Here is a 22356-nt window from a genome sequence, read left to right as displayed (position 1 = left end):
TGATTGCCACTTTCCTACATTTAGAACATTCTGATATGTAGCTAATAAATTAAAACCACATCTCATTCCATAAGGGATGTGAGCCTACTTAGGCCAAAAAAAAAAAATAATGACTTCCTTTTATTTGTAAGACAGGGACTAAAATTAATCATGAACACCTAATCAGTGTGTGTTGCTTTTGTAGGAAACAAAAGCATATTAGAGAGTTTTCTTATGAGTTTTTCCAGTATAAGATCACAGACTCTTGGGAACCTTATAATTCAGCTCCCTTATTTAGTGGAGGAAGAAATCGAAGCTGAAAGGGATTCAGTGACTTGCCTAAGGATACACGGTGAATAAATGGCAGAATCGGACTTAAACCCTCTCCTGGACCCGTCATCTGTCCCTTATTGCTCTGTCTCAGATGTTAACACCTTTCAGTATTGTTTCCATATATTGCCTGTTTGAGCTTTACATCAACTTATGGCATAAGCAAAGCAGATGCTTTTGTGCCCATCTGCAAATTAAGAGAAGAAAGGCCCTCAGAGTCTTAGTGACTTGCTGAGGGACACAGTTAACAACCCTGACACTTGAATTTACTTCTTGGACTTCCCTTTTAAGGCTCTTTCCATTATTATGCCTTTTTTTTTTTCCTTTTAAACTAAACACAAAGCTAAGATAAATAGAGGTTTCATTGTCTCAACTAAATAAGGTAGAAAAGTGATCTTTCATTGTGGCTTCTTATATAAGCCTATTTGAAATACCAAATTATCTCCTGATTTATTTGTTCTTCTCAACTGACTACATAGAATTTGGTGGAATCTTCCAAAATGGGTATGTTTCTCTTAAGAATCCTTTTCATTGTTGATACGAGACAAAATTTTCAGTCTGTTCCATTCCTTTCAGCCACTACCACTTAGTAACCCAGATTCGTGTGTGAAATAAATAGCATAATGTCACCTATTTACTGAATAAGTTTCTATATTCTCACAAACTGAATATAGGAAGGGCATCATAAATACCAATAACCAATAAGATATTGATATTGACATCCCATAGTTTTTGGTCTGTCTCTGTTTTTGAGAAAACCACACTTATAGACTCCATGTTTGGTGATGGTCATGATTTTGTGCTTGTTTGTTTGTTTGTTTGTTTGAAGTAGGCTCCATACCCAGCATGGAGCCCAGTGCAGGGCTTGAACTCAAGACCCTGAGATCAAGACCTGAGCTGAGATCAAGAGCTGGATGCCTAACCAGCTGAGCCACCCAGACACTCCTTGTACTTGTTTTTGTTCTTAACTGTCCCATAGTTTGTAAGTCTAGTAATGACCCACAGGTTATTTTCTGACTATGAATGACAACCTTGGTTAAGAGCATCTCATCTTTTTCAGGAGATTGGATTTTGAAAGTCAGTATTTCTTAATTAGTAGAATTATATGTATATTAGATTTTAATTAAGAGAGGACCTTTGTCTTTAAGTTCTTTTATTAGTCTATCAATTAAAAAATATTTCATCCTAACATTTTCCTCTATTTAAATAAGAAGTGACAAGATAAAGAGCATAGACAAACATTATTGCACATTATAATTGTATGTACAAATCCAAGTACTCAGTAATTCAAACATAAAATAAGCAGAGCTTGTGAACAGCCAGTAAATTAATCAACTTCTATTTTTCTAAAGTTAAAGTTTGTCCCCTGCTGACAAATGTACCACAATGGTTAATGATAACTGGTTAATGATAATTTGCAAGTGTCATGAAAAAATGAGAGCCAAGTAATCACTGTACTTTAAAATATGAAAATATAAACCCATAAATTCTAAGCTGACAAATATATAGGCAAACAGAGCTATTCATTTTATTGACCATCTTGTTATTTATTACATATATAAATATGTATATATATATATATTTTTTAAAGATTTTATTTATTTATTTGACAGAGAGAGACACAGCGAGAGCGGGAACACAAGCAGGGAGAGTGGGAGAGGGAGAAGCAGGCTTCCCGCTGAGCAGGGAGCCAGATGCGGGGCTCGATCCCAGGACCCTGGGATCATGACCTGAGCCGAAGGCAGACGCTTAACGACTGAGCCACCCAGGCGCTCCTAAATATGTATATTTATAAGTAATATGTATTATAGAGCTATATATAATATTTTTAATATTATAATATTATATAATATTATATAATATATAATATATTCTGGTCCCTCCACTTTTTTTTTAAGATTTATTTATTTATTTGAGAGAGAGAGAGAGCATGTGAGTGGTGGGGAGGGGCAGAAGGAGAGGAAGAGAGAGTTTCAAGCAGAATCCAAGCATAGTCAAGGGAGAGTTTCAAGCAGAATCCAAGCAGAGCCTGACTCAGGGCTTGATCCATGACTCTGAAATCACGACCTGAGCCAAAACCAAGAGTCGGATGCTTAACCGACTGCACCATCCAGGCACCCATGGCCCCTCAACTTTTAATAGACACCTCAGTTTATTTAAAATGCTGGATTCAGAAAGACCTAAATGTGAGACATGAATCCATCAAAATCCTAGAGGAGAACTCAGGCGGCAACCTCTTTGACCTCAGACGCAGCAACTTCTTGCAAGACATGTCTCTAAAGTCAAGAGAAACAAAAGCAAAAATGAACTATTGGGACTTCATCAAGATAAAAGCATGAGGATGGAGATAACATCCGGTTGCTCATCTTTCATCTGGGGATGGGGATCATTAAATAGATGATTCTCACCAGAGATAATATGCTTTTAAATAGCAGTGTGACCATAGTACAGATATTTATTTTATGAGATTTCACAATTTACTGTATGTTATTGTGGTACATTTGCCAGTAGTTTGAGTATTTATAACATTATTTTTGTTTGTATCTTGGGAATCACATGTTCAAACAGTTTTATATAATTTCTATAAAGCATGATTTAACTTCAGCAATTCATTGAATTGAATACAGGTCTCCTAAATATATTCATTTGATGGTTCTAAAATTTCCATTGATACATATCCTTGAAACTTTTTATATAATAAGAATCCCATGTTTAGAGAAGAGTTTTGGGCAGTTATTTTTCAAGACACACATTTTAATGTCCAGTCTAAGTCTTCACTATTGTATCCATTTCCTATATAGGAAGGTAGAATATATATATATATATATATATATATATATATATATATATATATATTGTAACAAACATATCTTCTTTTCCTGGATATTTTAATATTTTAATATATATATATTTCTAATTATAAAGTTAACATATTGTCTTAGTCCATTCAGGCTGCTCTAACCAAACACCACAGACTGCGTGGCTTAATAACAGACATTTATTTCTCACAGTTCTGGAAGCTACAAGTCTGAGATCAAAGTACTGGCCAATTTGATTCCTGCTGAGAGCTCTTCCTGGCTTGTGGACAGTTGCCTCCTCTCTATTGTCACATGGTGGAGAGAGAGTGAGCTCTCTGATGTCTCCTCTTATGAGGACCACTAATCCTATAAGATCAGGGCTCCACCCCTATGACCCCATTTAACCTTAATTACTTAGTCCAAATGCAGCCATACTGGGGGTTAGGACTTCAACATATGAATATTTAAGGGACACAATTCAGTCCATAGCACATATGCTCATTAAAACAATAGGAATATAAGAGGTAGAAAATGAACTGTCCCATAATCTCAACCCATAGGAGATGACCTCTCTTGATCGTTGTTCAGATCGTTCCATGTTTTCCAGCGTGCATATTTTTCTGTGTGTGTTTGTGGGGGGGTGGGGTACAAATAAAGTATGTGTTAGTATTTATGATGATACTTTACAAATTATTCTGTATTTTTCCCATATAAAATGTAGCATGTAAAATCTTTCTAGATGAAAACGTGTATATTCATTCTTCTTAGATGCCACATTAACATTCTATTGTATTAATCTACCACATGGATTGAACCATTCATTTTTTTCTTGTGCTGTCTCTTTAAGGGTGGGGACTCAGTTTCCTCTCACCCTTCCATCTCTCCCACATCCCAGCCTGCTAATTTTTAAAAATTCTGGGTTTTAAGTTCCACTGGTTATAAGAACTCATGAAATTCAGCTCCTCTGGTTTTCAAAGCCAAATGTTATGGGGATTCATCCTTCCCGTGAGGGCTTCCTGGTGTGGGGGTCTTCCCTCTCCTTTCTGGCACTGTCCCTCCCTCCTGCAGACTGTTCGTGAGTCTGTTTAGTTCCAGACCATGTCTCAACCCTTTCTGCCACGTCTCTTATTATTAGGATACTAAATTATTGTTTATATATTTTCAAAATGTTGTCTTTTGATTTTATTTATAAATCATTAAGGAAATTAAGGAATACATGAATGAATAAGAGATCAAAACTGTTAATTAAAATACATGTTATACTTACGATAAGCATGTGTATGCAGGCCACTGTGGGATCATAGAAGGTGGATCTAAAGCAAAGTGGAGGGTATATGCAGGTCACCTACACCAGGCAAGACTTGAGCTGTGCTTCAAAATGTGACTAGAAGTCAGAGAAGATGAAGAAGTTGTTCTAGGAAGAGGATACAGCAATCCAAATGGAAAAGAGCAAGGTCTATCCTGGAAATTATAAATAGTTCACTGTGTCTGGAGCAAAAAGGACTGTACAGAGATGGGCTATGGAGGTGGAAAGGGCTCATTTACCAACGACTTGGTCAATATAGAGAAGGCATTTGAACTTCACCCTGAAACTCTGGGGAGGCACCAACATGTCTAGACTTAGATTTTAGGAAGACTATTCTAATACAAGTATGAAAAATGGTTCAGAAGGAGTCCTCTGGAGTCAGAAAGACCAAGTTGTGGTCTAGTTGAGGCAGACATTAATTTTTTCATTGTCATCATCATCAAGAGTGGAAAATGAAACCTTTAAACAATTTCTCTGTAGGAGTGCCTGGGTGGCTCAGTCGTTAAGCGTCCGCCTTTGGCTCAGGTCATGATCCCAGGGTCCTGGGATCGAGCCCCACATCAGGCTCCCTGTTCCGCAGGAAGCCTGCTTCTCCCTCTCCCACTCCCCCTGCTTGTGTTCCCTCTCTCGCTGTGTCTCTCTCTGTCAAATAAATAAATAAAATCTTTAAAAAAAAAAAATTCTCTGTAACTGGAACTGAGTCAACTCTGGAAGAATATATACCTGGGGAGTGGGGATGACTGGAGGGGAGAGGGACTTTTCATTTATTTCTCGAGGCAGACACTTTTGTATTATTTGAGTTCTTTTTTTAACCAAGCATAGACTTTAATAATAAAGAATTTTTAAAGCTCATCAATAACAGATGGGAACAATCTGACATAGAAATTTATGTGATAATTATTGAATGCTTTGGTGGATCACCAAATCAGTATGAACCCAAATTTTAATATGGCTGTGATAGCTGGTGTAATAATACTTGGTTACATTAATATTTTATAAGTATTCTAATAAAGAGTGTTTATACTCTTTTTTGTAATAGTTAGATTGTAGCTGGAACCATGTGTTCACCAATCAACTTGGAGCATGTTCAGGAGAAATGAACCATGAGTGAAAGGACTTAAAATCATGTTAGATAAGGAACTGCTACAGAAAATGGGGACACTCTGCCCGGAGCAGGTCAGACAAGATATTTGACCTCAGTTATTGATGATTTGTTATGCCAAAGAGAAGTAAAACATATTTCATTACATTTCTAATAGAAATAGAAACAAGGAATTGGAGTTTGTAAGAGGACAGATTTGACTTAAAAAAAGAAAGAAATTGAATGGATATCATCTTTTTTATGCCTAGAAAGCTGACAATTCAGATGTTTTGGCCAGCTTCTCATAAACTGGCAAAAACTGCACTATTCCTTCATTTAACTTATGCTTACAGCCAATTATATTGTGATAGATCCTGCAGAGTTCAGCTACAGTTATTTGTATGTAAATTCATGTGACAAGTTTGTGTGTTTTTTTCTTTCTCATTAAAAAAACTAACATGTTCATTTCTGAAGCTGGTTATGTTTTATCTGTTTTCAAACAAGCACATGAAAGGGTGGTGTTAATAATATTAAATAACTGGTTTTCTCAGCATTACTGGATCCCTCCCCAACTTAACCATTCACACCTTCTCCTCTCACCCACACTATGTACACAAGCCTAACTTCTCACTCTTGTCGCCATGGTTTTAACACTTTTTTAAAAAAGATTTTTTATTTGTTAAAGAGAGAGAAAGAGAGCATGATGAGCGGTGGGGGGTGGGGGCAGAGGAAGAGGGAGAAGCAGACTCCCCGCTGAGCAGGGAGTCTGATGGACAGGGGGCTCAATACCAGGACCCTGGTATTGATCATGACTTGAACTGAAGTCAGATGCTTAACTGACTGGGCCACCCAGGCACCCCGCCCCCACCATGGTTTTAACATTTATTCAAGTTTTCTTACCCACAGCCATCGACATTATACCTTCTTACCACAAAGATAGAGCCAGTTGAAAGAGAGCTGCCCTACACCATCTAATTCAGGTCAGGTGTCAAATACCTCAGAAGATGAAGTTTTAGTTTCATTCTGTAGATTTAGGATCCTGATACCTGGGCAGATTGTGATCACCCTACAATCCTCCATTAGCTGAGATTACTTTGGATTATGGTGTATACTCTGCCATCCCATCATCCTGGGCTGGTTAGATTGTTGTTAAGATCTAACAAAGGCAACACAATTTATGTTTACTGCTGAACTGATATACTTCCTAGATGCCTAATGTTTAAGCTCTGGGAAAATATTGCTTAGCTGACTGAATTTGGACCATCATTTTGCAAATATGCTCAAATTCTTGGATTGGAAAGTAGATGTATTAGGGTTCTCCAGTAATGGAACCAATAGGAGAGAGAGAGAGATAATAGGAAGATAGATAGATAGATAATGGATAGATAGAGGTAGATATAGAGAGATTTATTATAAGGAATTAGCTCATGTGTGATTATGGAGGCAAACAAGTCCCAAAATCTGCAAGTGAGTTGGTCAATGAGAGGCCCAGGAGAACCGATGGTGTAGTTCCAGTCTGATGCTTGTAGTCTCAGGCCTTAGGAAGATCTGATGTTTCAGTATAATTCTGAAAGCAGGAAAAAACTAATATCTCATTTCAGAGGCAATCAGGCATGAGGAATTGCCATGACTCAGGGAAGTATCAGTCTTTCTGTTGTATTTAGGCCTTCAACTGGTTTAGTGAGGCCCATCCACATGAGGGAGGACAATCTGCTTGAATTAGTCTACCCGTTTAAATATTAATCTCATCCAAAACGCCATCACAGTAACATGCAACATAATATTTGACCAGATGTTTGGGTCAACTTGGCCCAGTCAAGTTGACCTAAAATTAACCATCACAGTAGAGTTAGCAGATCCAGTGTCACTGTTGCTCATCAGTATTTATTGCATGTTCTCTGTTTTTCAATTCTTTCTCTCTCCTGCCCAGGGATTATTTACTTAATGTCAACTCTTAGTCATTTGGAATCTACTACCCTTTTGTTGATGGTCTGTGCTCGAGATGGTGGCGGGCTCACATCTGTCATTAATGCTGACGTCACTATACACATTCTTCAGACAACACTGGCACCTGCTGAATTTGAAAGGCCTAAGTATACTTTCTCAGTTTATGAAGATGTACCTGAAGACAGTCCTGTGGGAACAGTGAAAGCAAAAGAGTCCTCGAGTAAGTACTTACTTCTTATGCCTTATGAAAATCCACTACTGGAATATTTTCTGTGTTTTCTTAGGCTGTGTCATCTTGAATAAATCTTTTCCTTTCTCCATGCAAGAAGAATGGAGACCACACAATCTGTGGCTTACTCTTTGTTCTTTCAACATCATTTCTATCCTATGATTTTTCCTAATCAAAAAAGTAATAGATACTTTTAAAAAGTTTAAAACAATACAGAATGATTATAATGTAGAAAGTATACATCTATAACCCACTCCTCCAAACACACACATGTGCACACACACACACACACACTTTAAAATTTTTTGAAAGTCTTTTTTTTTTTAAGATTTTATTTATTTATTTGAGACAGAGAGAGAGAGAATGAGCAGGGGGTGGGGCAGAGGGAGAGGGAGAAGCAGACTCCCCGCCGAGCAGGGAGCCCAATGTGGCGCTCAGTCCCAGGACCCTGGAATCATGACCTGAGCTGAAGGCAGATGCTTAACGGACTGAACCACCCAGGCGCCCCACACTTTTTTTTTTTTTTTTTAATGAAAATACATCCTGCTGTATTTGTTGTTTTACAACTACACTTTACCTCCACTTTATATGTTGAGGACGGTTTTCCAAGTAACTGGACATCATTCTGTCTCATTTAAACAAAGGTTGCATAGTTTTTTCACTTAGATATAAACATGTTTTCTTGAAACATTTCCCTTTTGCTATTAATTTGAATGATTTATAGCCATTTTATGCTAGTCCAAATAATACTCAAGCAAATATCCATATATGATTTATAAAGGTTTCTCTGCAGAGTAGATTCCTAGAAGTGAATTATTTGTCCAAAGATCTTGTTCTGCTCACAGTCCACTTCTTCTCTGTCCTCTTTCCCTTCCCTTAACCTTTGTGGGGGTTATTTGCCATTCATAGGTAGATATCATAGAGAAGCATCAATATAACCTTAACTTGGCTTCCCCAAATATGTGAAACAGGCATCCAAATTATTTTCTGAATATCTTTCCCTTTTACTTAATGCAGAATGATTGAAAGGAAGATAGTGAAACCTGTGGCTTGCTTCTTGTCCATTGGGCATTACCTTTGTCCGCAAATACATCTTAACCATGGTGTTCACTTTTCAGTAGATTTTGGAGAGCTGAGAAAGATGTAATACATTGCATTGTGTTTTCCATGGATGTAGTATATATCCATGGAATATATATGTGTATATATACACACATATGTATATTAATGCTTTAAGTTTTCAGCGTTTCCAATAGGTGCATTCCAGTAGGTGCATCTGGTGATTGCTTTTTCTTTCTCTCTCTCTTTTTATTTTTATCCCCCCCCCAACTCTTTTTTTAGATTCTTCAGAGCCAATTTCTTATAGAATCTCCTCTGGTGATCTGGACAGAAAGTTCTCTATTCACCCATGGCTGGGCGTCATTCGAACTCAGAAGCCTCTGGATCATGAAACACAGCCGGTGGTTGTGCTCACAGTGCAGGCTCAGCTTGGCAGCTCTCCGGCCTACAGCATTACGGAGGTCAACATAACTGTAATTGATGTCAATGACAACCATCCGGTATTTCCCAAAGCCTCTGATGAGGTGAAAATATCTCAAACCACGTTGCCTGGCACAGCCTTGTACCTCGCCCGTGCCCAAGACAAAGACAGTGGGCAGAATGGATTCATCAGATACACGATCGCAAGCCAGGATCCGAGCATCTTCGCCATCGACTCAGGGCTCGGTGCGGTGTACCTCAGTGAGAGTCTGGGGAGTCACGTGCCCCGGCAGTGCACGCTCACTCTCCTGGCCCAGGATCTGGGCGTTCCTCCTCGGGCATCCCTGTTAGTGCTGACAGTTGTGATTGAGGAACAAGGGCAAAACCCATCCTTGACTTTTGAAAACTTGGTCTATCAAGTGGAAGTTAGCGAGTCTCTCTCGCTGATGACCCCAATCCTGCAAATACAGGCTTACCCACTTGGCGCACAGCGCACAACCTCGCCGCTCCTGTACTCGCTGGAGCCCAGCACGGACTCCGCTGTGTTTGGCGTCCGCCCTGACACAGGCTGGATTTATTTGCGGCGACAGCTTGACTATGAATCCACACACACATATAATTTTAGAGTGTTTGCCTGGATCCCGGAGGACAGATTGTCGCAAAATGTGAGCACTTCGGTAATTGTTCATGTCCTGGATGAGAATGACAATTCCCCTACCTTCTTGCATGATGTGTTGTTTTTGAAAGTCGAGGAGAGCCCTGTTCCACAAGGGGTAATAGGCAAAATTACAGCAATTGACAGAGACTCGGGAAAGAATGGACAGCTGTCATATTTCCTTTTGTCTGATGGAAAATTCTTCAAGATGAATCCTAATACAGGTAGCATTTTGTAGCTTCCACTTACTCCTTTAAAATCGAAATGCACAAAACTCAAGGCTTTTAGTGATAACATTACAAACGTAGTTAAAATTAGTTTCTAGTAGATACCTTATTCAATTAGAGAATTGTGATTTTAAAATGAAGTCAAAATTGAGTAGAATTTTACCTGTAATGATTCATACTCCTCTTGCCTCATATCCACATATTGCCAGTATATGGTTCTTATACTGAATTAGAGCCACAGTAAGAATTGGACTGAATAAATCCCTGTGCAAAGTCTAATTTTCCCCCAACTCTTCTTTTTCACTTGTAGATTGTTTTTAAAAGCCAAATAATATTTTATAAACTATAAATGTCATCGATGTAAAGCTAGAAAAAGATCCATTAGGTAAGATTGCAAAATCACTCTATTGATGTATTTCCCCATTCTCATTCTGATAAGCGAACCATGGTGAAAAGGGCAAATATTTCCGCTGAGTTCTTTTTTTCCAAGTCTTCATTATGAAGTTAAATATTAAAATGCTATTACATTTTAAAATTTATATTGCAGAAATTTACAAGGATCTTATTTAATTCTACACCTACAAATGAAATATGTTCATACGGCAACCATATAGCTGAAGAAACAGACTCAGAGCTCAAAGAACATGTCCCAGGTTGTGGAGCTGGAAGGAAGAGAAGGCCACCACCCGTACAACTCCAGGAGGCACCATTTATGTTGTAGCCTTTGTAACTGGCCCCCTGCCCCATAGTGGGACAGAATTTGAATTCAGTTCTGATGAACTTCAAGCCTTTACTCTCATGAAAGGCCTGTTGTGTGAATTAGGAGCAGGTGCCCCTTCCTCCAGCAGATGGAGCTTTACACCAGGGCACATGACTTAGCCACTGCAAAGTGGAGTTCAGCTCACATTCACTTCCAAGCTGGGGCGCCCTCTTCAGGGCACAAACTGCACAGCAGTACAGGGTGATCGGCTTGCTCGTGCCTTCCAGATGCTAGGTAGTTTTGTAGGTCTTCCATTTCCACGTGGGACTTAAAAAAATAATAAAGTATACAGTTGGTTCCCCCTATGGTTTTAGCTCTCCAACAATTAGTCCCGTGCCCAGCTTCAGAAGACCAGGTGTCCTTTCCTAGAATTGTTGTGTGCTGGAAGCAAGTAGCTTAACCTCAGAGCTCGGTTTCCTTACCATGAATAGAGGAGATAATGCCTGACATGCTCTGCGTTCTGCTCGGAGGGGGAAAGAGTTTAAGTCTATGAAGGCGCTTGCAAGACGACCTTCTTGCAAACGATTCCCATTCCCCAGGGCTGGGTACAGTGTGGCCACACAGGGGTCGAGAGCACCCTTCAGAGCATGGCAGGCGTGCCCGTCTTCCACATCTCCACATCCTGGTGCTCTGAGCCGTCTTCGTGGTGACTGGGACTAGCTCCCGTGGAGGCCTGCAGTGCCATCTCCCGTGCCCAGTTCCAGGCTGAGCTTCCCAGTCTTTTCCCCACTGACTTCCTAACTGCTGCTTGCCCATCAGAGTTGGTTCATCAGAGAAAAATCTGCTTGCCATTCAGGATTTAGGGTTTTCAGAGGAGAATTACAGTTTGGAGCTTTAAAAATGCAGTTGTTGGGTATGTGATTTTTGTTAAAAATCACACTTCTCGTAAGCATTTATATAAATGTAGTTTACATAGTGGATGGATATAGTAAACACTGCATTTCAGCTTGACAATTCCACAACTTACCCAAACGTGAATTTTCCTTTCTGTTCCTGATTTCACTCTTTGTTTTGTTCTACACACTGTCATTTCATTTGGATGAGGAGGGTAAAACCAATCTTAGAAATGGTAATGTTAGCTGGAAGTTGCTTCATATTGACTTTCTCACAAATAGGTATCTCCATAAATAGTGAGGAAAGTAATAGCTGGTGGAGCTCTGCAGCAGGAGCTGGGCTGCCTGGAGAGGGCATGTGGCCTCCAAGGGTCCATGGCCTGAGTCTCCATGGCTGAACCATGATGGAAGTTGCTAGAAAACAGTTCTGAGGAAGAACATGGAAAATAAGGCTTGCAAAGCATTCAGTTATTTGGGAAGTCACTATCCATTGCTACACATATGTTTTGCGACATAACAATAAAGAACTATTTACATAAAAGCTAAACCATTGCCTACAGAATGTATTTGATTTTCAGGAAGGTGTTTTGGCATTATTTTGAAGTAACGATAACAACTGTCACATTTGTAATAATTTACGGCTTACAAAATACTTTTAAATTTATGATTGGATTTGTTTCTGGTAGCCCTAGGAGGTAGGCTAGGGAGAGGTCCTTCCATGTCTGAGGTGGAGAAACTGGGACCCAAACCCTGAACTTGTAATATCAGAGCTGAGGTGCTTTCCATTAGTCTATGGGGCAGTATGAAGAAGGATATGCTATAATTTTAAATCTTCTAAATTATTACCAAATTCCCACAAAGTACTTTATCATATATTTTTATGAATTCATTTTTTTAGTTCAGATGGTGGATGGCAGATAGTTTGAAATACAAAGAATGACAAATTGGAAATGGCATTTTCAGGAGAAACTTCAGAAAATTTAACAGTAGAGCCAAACTACTGATGTACATCATCTTAGAAATGGTGCATTTACTCTGAGTTTTATGTCTGGTTTTCCTTTCCGTGAATTAGCTTGAATGGGGTCATTCTAGTACACAGTGACAGCCTCTTTTGTTCTCCTCTGTGTTCCTTAGGTGAATTTATCAGTTGGGTGGCATTGGATCACGAGCTTCAGGTGCACCATCAGGTGACAGTCCTAGTGACTGATCATGGCTCCCCACCACGGAACGCCACCATAGTGGTTTATGTGTCAGTTAATGACATCAATGATAACAGGCCATATTTCCCACAGTGTCTCCCTGGAGAGGAATTGCACATCAAGGTTTGTGGAGTGAAGTTGCCTTGCAATGATTTTGTAATAGGCTTAGTTGTTTGTTTTGAGCACCATCTTGTGGTAAAAAGTGTGAATTTATCAAATCAGTCTCAATGTGGCAATGCATGTTTCCAGATCTAAAAATTGTGAACATGTCAAAAAAACAAACAAAAAAAAGATTCCACAAATTAAAATATAAAATAAAATGGTTATATGTTCCATTTGGGATCACATATCTAGTTTTATGATAATGTAGTTTTGCCTGTTGTATACAAATGTAATGGTGCCCCACTATCAGTAATGCTCAGATATGGGTTGTTTTCCCAGTAATTTGCATGCATCTCTTGGTTCAGGTCTCCTTATGGGCAACTGGTACACACCTCTAAGCTGGTTAGTTAAATATAGGGGAACAATCTGTAGCTCTAAAGTAGAAAGACATGCAACCAGAGACCATGAAATTTGATCTTTGGTAGCACCTGCAGAAATTTCTAATTATATTTATATGATTTCATCTTTTTCATTTCCATGTTTTGTATGTTTTATAATATACATAATAAATTAGAATATTTGTTCATGGACATAATTAATAAATATATCTTGGAGGTATTTATACTTTTTTAATGAATGGGTTACATGAATAAAAAGTTTGGAAGCTGTTGCTCCAAACCAACTGAATTGGACATTCAAATTGTGTTCAGATATGCATATTGAACAATTAAAAAAGGATACTGAGACAGTTCATAACTTTAAACTCATCTTCCAAAGCTGTATTTAAAGAAAATCCTACCAAAACAAAGCATTATTATAGTATCATTTTTATTTTAATTATATCATTAAAACATCCCAGGGCAGGGTAGCAGGACTCCACACTTGGAGTTCAACTCCCCATGTACATTTCAATATTCCATGAAATTTCCTGTTAACTACTGAGGTATGTTACCTCTATCAGGTGTATTTCCTGAAATAAAGGTTTATATTTATCTTTAGGATATTTTGGACCTTTTAAATAATGAGAAGATGCTAGAATGCTTAAAATGTATCCAAAATCTACGATTATTTAGTCAATTTGATTTTTTTTCAAAATTAGTTCAAATGCTGCAGATGATTTGTTCAAATTGAACTAGTTTGTTCAAATATGTAGTATTGTTTCTTTTCATGGATTTGCATTTATATAACTTTTATATGGTAGACATTTGAGTTATAGGTGGATTTTAACATAGTTTAAAAAATGCTTAGTAGCAATGTGTTCTTTCACTTAAAGGTTCATATTTCTCCCTAAACTTTCAATGACTAATTTTTAAGCCATTTGTTTTAATTACAGGTTCTGGAAGGTCAACCAGTAAATATGTTGGTTACAACTGTGTTTGCAAAAGATTTTGACGAAGGAAACAATGCAGAAGTTGTCTATTCAGTATCTTCAGGTAAAAGTCACCCTTATAAAGGATTAGGAGCTTTTAGGATTTCCTCTTTTGTCTACCAACTATCTACCTTCTTCTGGGAAAATGGGTAATGTTGAAAATAACACCAGGTACAAACAAAATACATTTGTGATTATCTAGAGTCACCTTCATTTAAAAAATTAACTTAAAACTTTAAGGTAAAATCATAGTAGTTTTTCTGTGTCCTAAATAGAAACCAACCAACCATCCACCTTAAATGGATAATTTTCAATAATCTGAAATGCAAATCAACTTTTATTGGAAGTAAAGTAGTAGTGAATCAAAATTGGTATTAAGTATAAAGAAATATGATTATGAATGCAAACATCTATGAATCTCTATGAAGACTAAATATTCTTAAGGTCAAAGTAAATCATACTTGGAAAATGTCACAGTACATATATATGTGTGTATGTTGGAACTTCATTAGGAAAGGCTCATGTTTATATTTTTCTTTTAGAATGCACAGGCCTCAGATTTGTTTTGGTGATTAGCTTTAGTTGGCACTGCGTTTACAATATTTTTAAATATATTTGTTGCTTTGTCATGTTTGTCACAAAATGTGACATAATGTTATTTCTTGCTAATAATGTTATCTCTTTCTCGAAAGAAAGAGAGAAAGAAAGAAAGAAAGAAAGAAAGAAAGAAAGAAAGAAAGAAAGAAAGAAAGAAAAAGAAAGAAAAAGATAAAGAAAGAAAGATCTTTTTAAAAATTACTAGCATTTTATTTATTTTTTTTAAAGATTTATTTATTTATTTTAGAGAGAGAGAGCAGGGGGTGGGAGAGACAGAAAGAAAGGAGAGGGAGAGAGAGAATCTCAAGCAGACACCCTGCTGAATGCCAAACCAACAGAGGGCTGGATCTCAGGACCCAGAGATCATGACCTGAGTAGAAACCAAGAGTCTGTCACTCAACTGACTGAGCCACCCAGGCGCCCCCCAAAAAATCACTAGCATTTTAAAAACTAAGCAGATTTTCAAAGATCTTGCTCATCGTAACAGGGAAAACCATAGGGTATTGGGGCAGATATACTGTGAAGTAATGAAGTTTAAGTTTCAGGTTCCTTCACTTGAAGGGCTCCTCTGGGATGGGAGTAAGGGGCAGTGGACAATTTATATTTGTAATATTGTCCTATTTTTCTTAAAGACAGCCCCCCCCACATTATATATTTGAAAACCCCCCCAAATCAGGAGCATAGGGAGGAAAATTCCAATAAAAGACATTCAAAACCTTTATGTAGGAAATTACAAATTATTAACGAAAGACCTTAAAGAAGAATGAAATGAAAAGGCATATCATGTTCATGCTTGGGAAAGTTCAAGATCCTAAAGGCAACGTATTCAGTGAGCCTGCCGCACACATACATACACACACAAACACACAGAAATTAATATATTAAGCTATAATCCTGCTATAATACCATTATCTAGAAAGAAATGAAACCAGGCTTTCTACTACTCACAAATATATGGACGAGAAAGATAAACCACCACTTGAGAAAAGAAGCTAGTTCCTGGGAAGAAGGAGGGGAATGAGATTTGGAGGTATACCCAAATCCTCTGCTGTAGCGATACTATGTTATTTGTTTAAGACTTTTGAAGAAATTGTGGGAATTGACTAGTTTGGAAATGTTTGCATGGGGGTTCATCATATATTTCCAAATATTTGAAATACTGATTTTTTAAGAATTAGCTTCTAAAATAATACTTGGGTGTAACAATATAAAAAATATAATGGTATATATTATGTTATTCATACCTTTGCTTCTACTTCATCCAGTTGCTAAATAGAGGCAACTACAAAATATAAGAAGAAATAGCAAGATAAAAATAAATATAATGTAGGGTGCCTGGTTGGTTCAGTCACTTAAACTTCAGACTCTTAATTTTGGCTCAGGTCGTGATCTCAGGGTTGGGAGATGGAGCCCCACTTCAGGCTCCATGCTGAGCATGGAGTCTGTTTGGGATTCTCTCTCCCCTCTCTCTGTCCCTCCCCCCAACCACTCATGTTCTTTCTCTAAAAAAAAAAAAAAAAGGATAAAAGAGAAATATAAATAAATAGGTATAATGCAAATGAACACATGTAAAACATTTATGAAAATTTCATACAGTATTCATGTAAAAATGAATAAATTGATCAAAGCATAGAAATCACAACTAGTAGATGTTACATAATTTCCTGCTCTACCCTCTAACTTTCTTAAGGGCAGGAGTTCTTTTTTATTTGTCTTTATATCTTCTATGACTGGTAAAATACCTGTTCTGTGATAATGACTCATCAAAATGGAACAAAAGATTGAAAGAGAGCCACTAGCTCAGGCTTTGTCAAGAGTTTTTTGGATTATTTGAAATGTTTAGATTCTACTAAACAATATAAATCTGTTATTTAACAAAAAAACCTATATAATCAATTTAATTAGAAGTACCAGTATGAACTTGTGACATATTTTAGTTTGTGCATATGTGTATTCTCTGTCCACTGAAAAAGGCCTAGAAACAATGACTGGCCTGGAAGCATTAAGCACCCCCTCACGTTCAGAATATAGCCTCCCGATACCATGTTCCTCCAAAAGGAACCAGGAATCCTTGACGAAACGGCTGACTCCAGGTCTTGGACAGGAAATCTTTACAAGATGAGTCTGTGCCATTTTGTCATACCAGATACAAGGAGGTTACTAAAGACTACTAGGATCATATTAGAAAAGTTCAGGAATCAACTTTAAAAGAATCCCAATGTTCAAAGATGGGAAAATTTGAGCATAGATAAGAATAATAATGGCAATAGATTGAAACCCTGCTAATGTGTTTAAATTCATGCTTAATGGTTCTTAAAAGAGAGGCTAAGCAAAACTGTAATTATCATAGTTGGAACCCAGGAGGAGGATGTTAGTGAATCAATCCATTATTTTGAACATTGTTAAATAAAAGCTTAGCATCAAGTATTTATCCTGACTTTCCTATAATGAACTATTCCCTTGGGTTATCAGTAAGTAGAGATGCATTTTGAAATATATCCAGAAGAAATGATAGGATTTCTGGGATTTGCTCCCAAAGAGGATGGTAAAGGGGAATATATGACTAGGGAAGAAAGATTGGTCATGAGTTGATAATTATTGAAGCTGGACGACAGGCAGAGTCATCTCAGTGCTGTCTCCATATAAGGTCAAAGTCATCTTTGTGCAGAGTTCAGTATATCATTCTGTCTACTTTTACATATGTTTGAAAATTTCCATAATAAAACATTTAAAAATTGGTTATGTTTCCTGTCTATATTTTAGTATTATTTTATGTTCATACACTCGCAAAGCTTAAAACAAACAAATCTTCCAAATTATCACAGATGTATGTAGATTCATTAATTCTCTGTTTTCTGCATTGTCAGTTAACATCGATTTCTTAATTTCTGTGTGTGTGTATAGAAGACAGTTCTGATCACTTCAAGATTGATGCCAACAGTGGTGAAATAAGAACAACCACAATCCTTTCATATAACCATAGACCTTCCTACAGGATGACCGTAATTGCCAGTGACCAGGGAGTGCCCGCTCTTCAAGGCCAGGCAGTCATTAATATCCAGGTAATATTTTGAAAAAATGCTCAACATCACTTGGCATCAAGGAAATACAATCAAAACCACAGTGAGATACCACCTCACACCTGTCAGAATGGCTAAAACAAGACAGGAAACAACAAATGTTGGCGAGGATGAGGAGAAAGGGGAACCCTCTTACATTATTGGTGGGAATGCAAACTGGTGCAGCCACTCTGGAAAACAGTATGGTGGTTCCTCAAAAAGTTGAAAATAGAGCTACCCTATGACCCAGCAATTGCACTACTAGGTATTTACCCCAAAGATACAAATGTAGTGATCCAAAAGGGCACGTGTACCCCAATGTTTATAGCAGCAATGTCCACAATAGCCAAACTATGGAAAGAGCCTAGATATCCATCAACAGATGAATGGATAAAGAAGATGTAACACACACACACACACACACACACACACACACACACACACACACACACAGAGGAATATTACTCAGCCATCAAAAAGGATGAAATCTTACCATTTACATAAAAGTGGATGGACCTGGAAGGTATTATGCTGAGCAAAATAAGTCAGTCAGAGAAAGACAATTGTCATATGGTTTCACTCCTATGTGGAATTTAAGAAACAGTGCAGAGAATCATAGGGGAAGGGAGGGAAAACTGAATGGGAAGAAATCAGAGAGGTAGACAAACCATGAGAGACTCTTAACTATAGGAAACAAACTGAGGGTTGTTGGAGGGGAGGTGAGTGGGGGGATGGGATAACTGGGTGATGGGCATTAAGGAGGGCACGTGATGTAATGAGCACTGGGTGTTATATGCAACTAATAACTGAATTCTACATCTGAAACTAGTGATGTACTATATGCTGGCTGATTGAGTTAAAAAATATCCAGGTAATGTTCCATCGTCAACATAAAGTGTGAAAAGATGTTCAGAAGGTTTTTGTTAGATTTTTATGGAAATGTGTACAGTGAAGATACCTTAAATTCATGAATGCTATTTTTAGAGAGCGTTGCAGATTTATGTGTCTTTTTATTATCACTTGAGAAATGATTAGACCCAAGTAACTTTTAATTTTAACTTTGTACAGTTCCTGATAAGGTATTTACCTTTATCACTACATAGGCATTTATGTTGCTTTGCTTACAAAGAACAAAAAAGTGTCTTGTCTTTTACTTGTTCCTAATTGCAAGGACCTGGTAAATTTGTGGGACAAACTTGTATGTAAACAAGGGTGAATAATATATCACATAGTTCTTTGTAATTATTTTTAAATTTAGAAAAGTCACTTGAGAACCACATTTTAAGGCTTTGCTTTAATCATAATGAGCAAACAACTTGTGGGAAGTCTTCATTGTGGGAAAAATTCACACTCACCAGTCAAAAATGAGATGATTGTGCATAGCTAGATTTCTTTGTTCATACACACGACAATCACTAATATTAATACAGATATGTATAATAATCAAGAATAGATATCCCTAAGAATTCTGTTTCCAAATTATATTCTTTATTGATTGAGGATATGTGGGTTAGGAGAAAATTCTATATCGTATTATTTCCAAGTCTCTGGTTTCAGATAAACAAAGACACATGATACATAAATGTGAACAGATGTTGTCATTATGGATATATTGGTCTCTAGGATTTAGAGTAATTTGGAGAACTATCTATCCCACATTCTCATTGAAGAATCACAAAGCTACAATTCAGTTTAACTATAGCATGGTCTCACCAAATCTCATTTCACGCATTAGAGCAAACAGGGAAATGGAAAGTTCTGTACTTTCTTATCTCCTAGATGTTATATAATTTTCAATCTTCAGAGACATACTGGAATTATATAATAGAAAGAGACATTTTCTCACTAATTAACATATGTGTATCATACAAGTGGAAGGAATTAGCTTCCAAAGTAATATCATCACATCTACTGATTCAACTGTTAAGAAGGACCCCAAATTAAAAGCTCTTTTTCATTCTTGTTTCAGGTGATACCATTATCTAAAGGGAGAGCTATCATTTCTCAGAATATTAGACACTTAGTTTTACCCGAAAACTTGAAGCCTGCAAAAATAATGAGCTTGATAAAGTCACCCGATCACCTTCAACAACATCATAATGGAAAGTTACATTTTAGTATTGCTGCAGATGACAAGGATGGTCACTTCGAAATCGACAGCTCAACAGGGGACTTGTTCCTTTCTAAGGAACTTGATTATGAAATGACGTCTCATTACCTTTTCAGGGTGGTTACTAAAGACCATAGCAAAACCCCTCCCCTGAATAGCACAGTCTTCCTGAGTATTGATGTGGAGGATCAGAATGACCATTCCCCATCTTTCCAAGAAGAGCTCATTGTGATAAGTGTAGAAGAGAATGTCCCTATAGGGACTCTGGTGCACGTCTTCAATGCCAAAGACGGGGATGGCAGTTTTTTGAACAGTAGAATTCAATACTTCATTGAATCACACCACCCTGGAATGAGTCCATTTCTCATCCACCCCTCATTTGGCACATTAGTCACTGCATCCCCCCTTGACAGAGAGAGGGTTCCAACTGTCATCCTGACAATAACTGCATTGGATCAGGCTGTGAATGTGACAGACCGGCGATTGCAATCACTGACGGCAAAGGTCGTGATTTTGGATGTAAATGACCACAGCCCCACTTTTATGTCTTTCCCCATTGCCCACATCAAAGAGGATGCCACGGTGGGCTCCTTGGTGCACCACATAAGTGCTCAAGATCCAGATGAAGGAAGGAATGGAAGAGTGACGTACAGCATCCTCTCAGGAAATGACAACACGGCCTTTATGCTAGACGAGTCATCAGGTACTGTCTGTCATTATCAGTTAAAGTCTCTGATCACGTGCTCACATTTGTCTTCTTCATTTTCCTCTGTTAAAATGACAGTTCTCAAGATGTATAAGCTTTAAAGAAATGTGACTTGATTTACTGCTTAACTTAGGTAAATGAAAGGCCCAGAGATTGTACTCAGACAGCCACCTGTAGGTGGCCTGTTTGTTAATATTGACGATGCTTTGTTGCTAGCTCACATTTCACAAGATGAATATATAGTAGCAAACTTCTTTACTGCTTTGCACTGTGGATATTCACAGGGTCGGAGATGGTACCAAAGTGCATCAAGGCAGAGCATGACTAATCATCAGCATTATTCAAAGACTTTAGAAGGGAAACTTATCTTTAAGATCGTATAAATATTCATTTGTAAACAGTTGGAAGTACTGCTTTTAAAAGGTTGGATTGATTTGGGCATTAAGACCTTTAATTCTCATATCAGCTGTAACATTTTATTTTTTGCAGAAGCATTTATTCACTGTCCACTCTGTAGAAATGTCACTCACTGTCACTTCACTTGTCTTGCTGTCACCATGTTACAAGATAACATCTACTAAAACTTTTGATTCAGTTTGATGGAAGGTTACATGCATAAAGTGTCATTCTTGTGAAATTGGAAATGAACACCGCTCAACCTGATTTTCAGGAGATATTGAAGAGATGGACTACCATCTCATTCTCTAAAAAATAAAGTCATTTTGTGTGAATCTTAGAAAAAACATCTCAGATGTATACCATTTGGCCCAACTGTTCGTTAAGAACATTATTTGGAATGGGACTGAATGTGTAGGATTTGGAAGTCATGATTATAGGCCGGCTACATACTGTTGGAAAATTTCATCAAAATATTTATTAAATCCTGTACATATGGTTCCATTCTGAGGCATGCATGACCATCACCTAAAAGCCCAGCTGACAGAGAGATAGTCCAGACCCAGCTGCTGATTTCTGTGAGAGCTGGGGTCTCCAAGGACCTGTTTCAACAATACTTAAAATGTTTTCCAACATGGCTAAGGAAGGTCTATTTCAGATCGTCAAAGAGGATGGATAAAATTAGAATCGTGCCTCAGTAATATAGGTATCGTGACTCTTAAACAATGGTCCTGGCTGTTTCAGTTGAGATATTTTTCAAAGACATAAATGATCATTGCTGAATACATTCAGAGGAGACAGGCTATTTTTCTTCGCAAAGCTCACATTTCTTATGAAGAAGACACAGTGAGTTTTGCAATGGCTTTGGCTCTGAAATACAGAGGGATAAGTAATGATTGAAAAACTACCTTATAAAATCTGAATCAGTAAGCTTCTTTAATTATTTGAAGGTAAGTTCTCATAGGATGAGCATGTGTTAGAGAAGCAAACAGCAATCCTCAAAGAAAGAATGTGATGATTGGAATCATGTGACAGCTATCTGTGTGCAAGACTTTATAACACTTTGTTTAGATGAGTTATATGCTTAAATGGCAGTAGGATGGAGACATGTTCTATTTGTGAAGTTTATTTCCTGAGTTATAGAGTCTTCCTATTTTTTGTTAGGAAAAAAAGATAGTTACTGAGATAGTATAA

The 22356-nt window shown here is 37.5% G+C and overlaps 1 protein-coding gene across 1 annotated transcript in view; it reads left to right on the top strand.

The window, feature by feature from the left end:
* DCHS2 (dachsous cadherin-related 2) overlaps window positions 1–22356 on the top strand; it is a 119939-nt gene that overhangs the window by 28830 nt on the left and 68753 nt on the right. Inside the window, 7 exon segments of the mRNA XM_078068246.1 lie at window positions 7425–7661; window positions 9012–10029; window positions 10727–10860; window positions 12759–12946; window positions 14259–14358; window positions 17796–17953; window positions 19920–20763. Coding sequence (XP_077924372.1) covers window positions 7425–7661; window positions 9012–10029; window positions 10727–10860; window positions 12759–12946; window positions 14259–14358; window positions 17796–17953; window positions 19920–20763 — 2679 coding nt within the window.

Source organism: Halichoerus grypus, chromosome 3, assembly GCF_964656455.1.
Source record: "Halichoerus grypus chromosome 3, mHalGry1.hap1.1, whole genome shotgun sequence".
In the NCBI taxonomy this organism is placed as follows: Eukaryota; Metazoa; Chordata; class Mammalia; order Carnivora; family Phocidae; genus Halichoerus; species Halichoerus grypus.
Note: the sequence above shows the minus strand (reverse complement) of the source record. Positions and strands in the feature narration are given on the sequence as shown.